The following is a 6,393-nucleotide window of genomic DNA, read 5'->3' as shown; positions in this document are numbered from 1 at the left end:
ATGAAACCGGCTACAATTAGCATAGTGATCACAGCATTTCCACATTGACTAACAAACATATCTAACTGCATCAACATAAGGAAATACAATACCACGAGTGATGCAACAGATAACTACAGATAAAGACTCACCCTTTCATTCACGCACAGATAACTTGTAATAAACGTATTGCACTGCACAACTGTAGACTATCACTTAATAGCGCTTTTCCACTACACAGTTCCAGCACGACTCGCCTCGGTTCTTTTTGCGTTTCCACTAGGGAAAGTACCTGGTACCTGGTCCTTTTTTAGTACCTGCTCTGGTGAGGTTCCAAGCGAGCCAAGCCGGTACTAAAATGTGACGTCGACACACTGCTGGCCGCTGATTGGTCAGAAGAGTTGTCGCTGAAAGTCATGAGCAGTCATACCGGCAGCAGCGTTACAACCATAGTTACAGCCATACGGTGTTACCATAGTTACAGCTATATGGCTCAATTTTCTTGCTTTGTGTGTGACAAAAAGCCTCATACAGCAGCAAGTACACCACTGCCTCAATGTCCTCCATTGTTTATGTGTTTTGTGTCGCGTATAAAATGAAGTCACGGCAGTTTCGCAGAGCTGTGCTATGACGACCTCGCCCACGTTGAGTAGGTACTTTTTTGTAATGGAAAAGGTCGTTACTTGTGCCAAACCAAGTCGAGTTGAGCCAAGTCGTGCTAGAACTGTGTAGTGGAAAAGCGCCATTACTGAAGCGCACAACTTTTGACTGCGTGACGTCAGTCACAATATAACACCATCACGTGGGTTGGCTCACCCTCTAGCAGCGGATGAGACATAAAAGCCATGTATGGGCAACAGTATTAATATTCTATATCTTGACTTTGGGGCCTTTTCTACAGACACAGATAACTGGTAAAGTCATTGAGAGAAAACTCACACTTGAAAACAAATTAACCTAAACCCAAACAGAGCTCCAAGCTTTATGCAAGGAAATGGCAGAACTCCACATGGTAGTCAAACCCATCACTTCATACCCTGTTTATATGTATTTTTTCTATTAATTCAATTAAATTACAGACATGTTATAAAACCAGTCTTTTCCATACATATTACTTACCAGTTATATTTCAGCTTTCAGAACAATACAGAATTCCCAGAAATTGTGGAAGTTGATATGAATGGTTAGAAATTAGTTATTGTGATGATTAATTATCTACTCTGGTGTTCAGTAGTTAGCTTGCATTTAGCTATCCATGACAAACCAGTTGTGGAATGCAGTCTGGTGGCTCTGTATTGAGCCAATGTTCACATTTATTAGTACCACAACTGCTTAAAAAGTGTGTCAGTCATGTTCAACCTTATAAGCCTTGCAGGCCTCACTGAGGGAAAAGGACCCTTTAACTCAGGAATGTCCAAACTATTCAAACCAAGCAAGAGCAGACCAGGCTTGACTCATTTAATCAACCGATCTCAGTCTTTAGACAGTTGATTGGGCGAATCGTGTGCTCTTGATTGGTTAGAACAATAACCTGCAGGCACATGACCCTTTATGGAATAGTTTGTACATGCCTGCTCTAACCTTTGTATTTGAAAAAAGACTTACTTTAACCAAACAATAAACCTTCACATTTATTTTATTCAGTTCTTTAGTATATAACTAGCTATGAGTAGCTAATGGTAATGGTAACTAATCATAAGCACCAGTCCACATGTCGATATGTCCTTGGACAAGACTTAACCTCAAATTGCTCCTGATGGCTGCACCAATGGTTTATGAATGTGTGTGTAAATGTGACTTGTAGTGTAAAAGCATATTGAGTGGTTGAAAGATTAGAAAAGTACAGTCCAATTACCGTTGAATGCTAACCCTATCAGCAGACAGTTGTAGGAGTGTTTTTATTGATATGCCAAATATATTATGAATGTATCTTTTGACACACTCTCCTTTGCAACATGTAGGCACATTTAGACAAAGACAAAGTATCCATCTAGTCACAATGAACAGTTTTTTATTTATTCAAAAGACACTCTGGATGTACAGCAATAATAACAAAGTAAAGAATGGGGGAGAATTCAAGGAAGGAATATATCAAGTGAAGGTGAAGAGAGGAAACTTTCCAGTGCTTAGTTTTCTATGTGTAAACTGTGGTGACAGCATGTTATTGGCATCTATGGCAACCATCAGGATCACAAGTGGAGCGTGACTCTTGTCCTCCTTCTCACAGCTCAGACTTCAGGAGCTTCTTAGCCTTCTGCATGTTGCTCATCACTGATAGAGAGGCAGGAAACATTTACATTTAGTCAGTCTGTCATGAAGACTAATTAGCTGAGGACAGATTTGTGGGAGAACTTACAGAGTTTGAAGTCATTTGGCTCGTAGGCATACATGCGGTTGGAGTAGCGGCCGGTAATGTCAGCCCTGACTGTCATTGTAGGGTCTGTGGAGAGATTATCGGTAGAGGATGAGTAAAATACTCTATTTTAATTCAGGTGCCATCTTGGAGCAGGCAGGAACTTAATACTGTTACTAACTTGTCTGACTGGACTTGATATTTTAGCACCAAGTCAATTTCCTCATTTGACACGAGTCAAAAAGGACCTGACTGAGTTTTTATTTTCTATATGATTATTATACTAATACAACTACTACTAATAAAAATAATAATCACATTATTTGTATAGCACCTTTCATATAATAAATGCAGCTCAAAGTGCTTTACAACAAAAGAAATCTATCTGAAAAACAAAAAAATCTTTGCAATGAATCAACTATATTGTTCAGTATTGTAGGTATTCCTCAATTCAATCCTTATTTTCTTATTTTTTCAATAAAATAATTTTAGTATATCATCCTTCTAATGCAATATTTCAGGTATTTATTAAATATCTTGTTTTTGATTACTACAAATCATTATTTTTTATTTTTTATTTCTCACCTTGTAAACAAATGTAGATTTTGTATTTCCACATACATTTTTCACACATGGGTCGAAAATGATTTACATATATTCACTATGGAGTTCGATAGGAACTTTAGATATTTGGGAATGTTTGCTCTCAAGAACATATTTACTGCATACAACTATGCACCTGCCAAACAGACACTTTATAATTGTTTTACCTAACAAAATACTTGATATCTTGTGGAAGATAACTGTACTTAATGTTTGAAAATTAGATTAGTCCTCATCCTCCCAACATATTAAATGTACAAGGACTACCAGACAACACTACCAGAAAAAAAAGTCAAAGCAAAACGTTTACTTATTTCTTCTCAAAAAATTACACACATAACATATGTTATTATGAGTTCATATTATTAGTTATTTGAGCAAGTCTCCTCAAATTCTTCACCTTGCATAACACCTCCTCCACCCTTCTCCCTAAAAAGCTTCTAAAATGGTTACATTTGTGCTTTTTCCCATTCTCGCACCATGTCACTCAGCAAAATGTTTGAGTTTCCTCACTGGCCATTGCTCTTTCAAAATGAATTGCTGTCATCAGTTTTCAAGTCATTAGGGTGTGGGTGTGTTTACAGCGCTTCCACTCACAACCCTAGGCTGAATCCAAATGTCCACCCTCTGGACTTGTTAGCTTTCTTGGCACCGGAATGGTTTCATGTCATAAACCATTCCAGTGACCCTAAATTCCAGTGTGCAGAATTTAGGGGCATCTAGCTGAATGACCTTGGCATAAATTAAATGTAATATTCATAAGAATGTTTTAATCCATGTAATCACCTGAAATGAGAATGTTTGTGTTTTTGTTACCTTAGAATTTATATGTAATTGGGGGCGGGTCTTCGTCCATGGAGCACACCATGTTTCTACAATAGCCCAGAACCACGCCCTGGCTCTAAAGAGAGCCTTTCATGTTTTGCAAGGCTCACAGCAATCGTAGGTTCGACATGCATGGAGTGGGAAGGGTGAGGGAAGGGGTATTCAGTTGGTTGCAATCTGCAACCTCACCACTAGATGCCACTAAATCCTACATTCATACCATAATATAATTTGCAGTTATGATAAGACTTTATTGATCCCCTGAGGGTAGTAGCACTGCTAAGTTAAGTGGTTGTGTCATAACAAAGGTCTAAATGTTATCCACTCACACTGCTAAAATGCTCTGTGTGAAAACTGAAACTTTCAGCATTCAAGTTAATGTAAAGACAGGTTAGGTAATTGGAGATAGATGAAGTTATAGCTCTTACCGACAAAAATGATTCTGGGAACATACTGCCCATCAGGAGAAAGATGTTTGTCTGTGGTTTCATACTGTTGATGAGAGGGAAAAATATAGAGATAAACATTTGATCAGGTACTGTGTTAACAAGGTTATGTCACTAGAGTACAGCTGGGAACTGCTTTATTCATAAAACATAAATAATATGAAGTTTTTGGTTTTAAAGGCCCAGCAACCCCAAAAAAATCTAAATCAGCTACTTAATATGAGCACTGGGATCCTGCATGAACACTTTTTTAGTTTTTTGTGCCAAAATTAGCCCAGTTTTGGGTTTTTCATCTGAGAGATTTGTTACGTTTTTGTTTTACTTCTCTCACTTGTTTGAAGTGGGTGGGACAAAAAGAGGAAGTCACATGTTTCTGTGCACCACTCACAGCAAAATTTGAATCACAATTTAATGGTTGTTGAGGGGTTGTTTGCTTATGTTACCATCACTGTCAATAACATGTAGTCAAAGCACCCAGAACATTAGCTGCATTTTGACTGTAAAATTCTTTAAAATGATTCCAAAAAACAGTTTTCAAATTCAACTTTGTTGTTGATTGTTGCTAATTTAGTCATAAATGTTTAATGTTATAGAGAAACACTTTTTTAAAAGCAAGACTGCATGTTCTTTACCCCGAATAACTGAATCCCTGAACTATCATGCATTTGTATGACATTAGGATTTTTGAGGGTTTCCAGAGTTAAAAAAAATTCTCAAATTAGAATATACAATAAATGATTGGATCTGAAAAGGCCTGTGACTTACCACTAGATTGAGGACAATGAAGTCCTCATCTAGAATTTTCTGGATCTCGTTGTCTTCAGAGAAAATCTTCTTAACAGCTGTGGGAGAAACAGATTCTTAATTCTACAGCTCTGTCCTTCTGCACATGCACATGAGCCTACCTCACACCACTACCACTCACCAGGATGTATGTGGTGACGTCACACATGAGCAAACAAATGACTGCTTGCTCTTCAAACAGGTTTGGCTCTTAATTCAACAGAACCTTTTTCTTCTCATGAGTAATTTAATAACTCAGACAATAGCAGCTAGGGTTTTTTTCATCCAAGAGTTAGACTTACCCTTGCTGTGTGGACAGTCCTCAAGGTGGAAGATAACCACCAGAGGCTTGTTCCTAAAACAACAAATCCACTTCAGTTAACATTGAAGTTCAAATTTCAATGCCAGCATCAGAGTTAGAGTAATATTTTGACATCACAATTATTCAGGAACTATTTCTTACCTTGACCTGGACCAGTAGAGACCCTCCTCGTAAGTCTGAGCCCAGATCAACTGATCACCCCAACCTGGAGGCAAATGGACAGCAGTAAATATAAATGAAAGGCTGTACACTTTGTCTACTGTAAGTTAATTGCAGATCATTCTCACTGACCTCTGGACAGAGTCTGAGGGATCCTCTTGCCTGTCTTCGGGATGTATTTCCCAAACGTGGAGGACACCGCCACCAGGACCAAAAATACCGACAAAACTGCTTTGATCATCTTTACAGGTTTACTGGAAGGTAGAGGATTTTTTTTTAAATCTTCCAAATGAAGGAAAATATTTTCAAAATTACATCTCATTTATCAGGAATGGAAGAAACTCAGAAATGTTCTATCCATGTCAGAGAGGAAAGTGTTGACCCCAAAATGATCAGTGTCAAGTGTATGGCTGTATGCAGCAAGTCATAAACACATTATTCATTTTTGTTTCTATTTCTTTTTGTTTTTGTTTGTTTTGTCTTTAACAGAACAAAGATTATCAGACTGTTCCTCACATATCCATTGTAGTACAGCTACAGATGTTTTGCATGGTCATTAACTAAATAAAATTACCATTTTATATCTGTAACCACCCCCCAAAATATTTTAATATTTATATTCAAGATGCGTATTTTTAAGATGAACACTTCTATTATCTTTAATTTTATTTGTCAAAATTTTAGTTCAGAAAGTTTAATTCTTCTATACTGAGCTTTAGGATAATTAACTGAGTAGGATATTTGGTATTTTCCCAGGCCTGACATTGAATTAATTCACTGTAGCTATGCACCATGGACTGAAGTGAAAGTGACCAATTTCTCTAAAGTGAAGATAGAATATATAAAGACCTATGAGAGCAGGCATGTTCTCTTACCTTCTCCTGAGTGGTCAGGTGAGGATGTAGGTGGACTGCAGCTCCAAG

General features: G+C 37.6%; 1 protein-coding gene across 1 annotated transcript; it reads right to left on the bottom strand.

Moving 5' to 3' along the window:
• Positions 1 to 2,092: 2,092 nt before the first annotated feature.
• On the bottom strand, positions 2,093 to 6,393 carry agr2 (anterior gradient 2). The gene is made up of 8 exons (XM_062436183.1): positions 6,346 to 6,393; positions 5,603 to 5,724; positions 5,453 to 5,516; positions 5,292 to 5,344; positions 4,972 to 5,048; positions 4,189 to 4,252; positions 2,336 to 2,419; positions 2,093 to 2,250 (listed from the first exon to the last, which is right to left on the bottom strand). The coding sequence occupies exons 2-8, from the start codon at positions 5,709 to 5,711 to the stop codon at positions 2,201 to 2,203; spliced, it is 501 nt and encodes a 166-aa protein (XP_062292167.1). The 5' UTR covers positions 5,712 to 5,724; positions 6,346 to 6,393; the 3' UTR covers positions 2,093 to 2,200.

Source organism: Scomber scombrus, chromosome 16 (genome assembly GCF_963691925.1).
Source record: "Scomber scombrus chromosome 16, fScoSco1.1, whole genome shotgun sequence".
NCBI classification, from domain to species: Eukaryota; Metazoa; Chordata; class Actinopteri; order Scombriformes; family Scombridae; genus Scomber; species Scomber scombrus.
The sequence above is the reverse complement of the archived record's forward strand: the minus strand, read 5'-3'. Positions and strand labels throughout refer to the sequence as shown.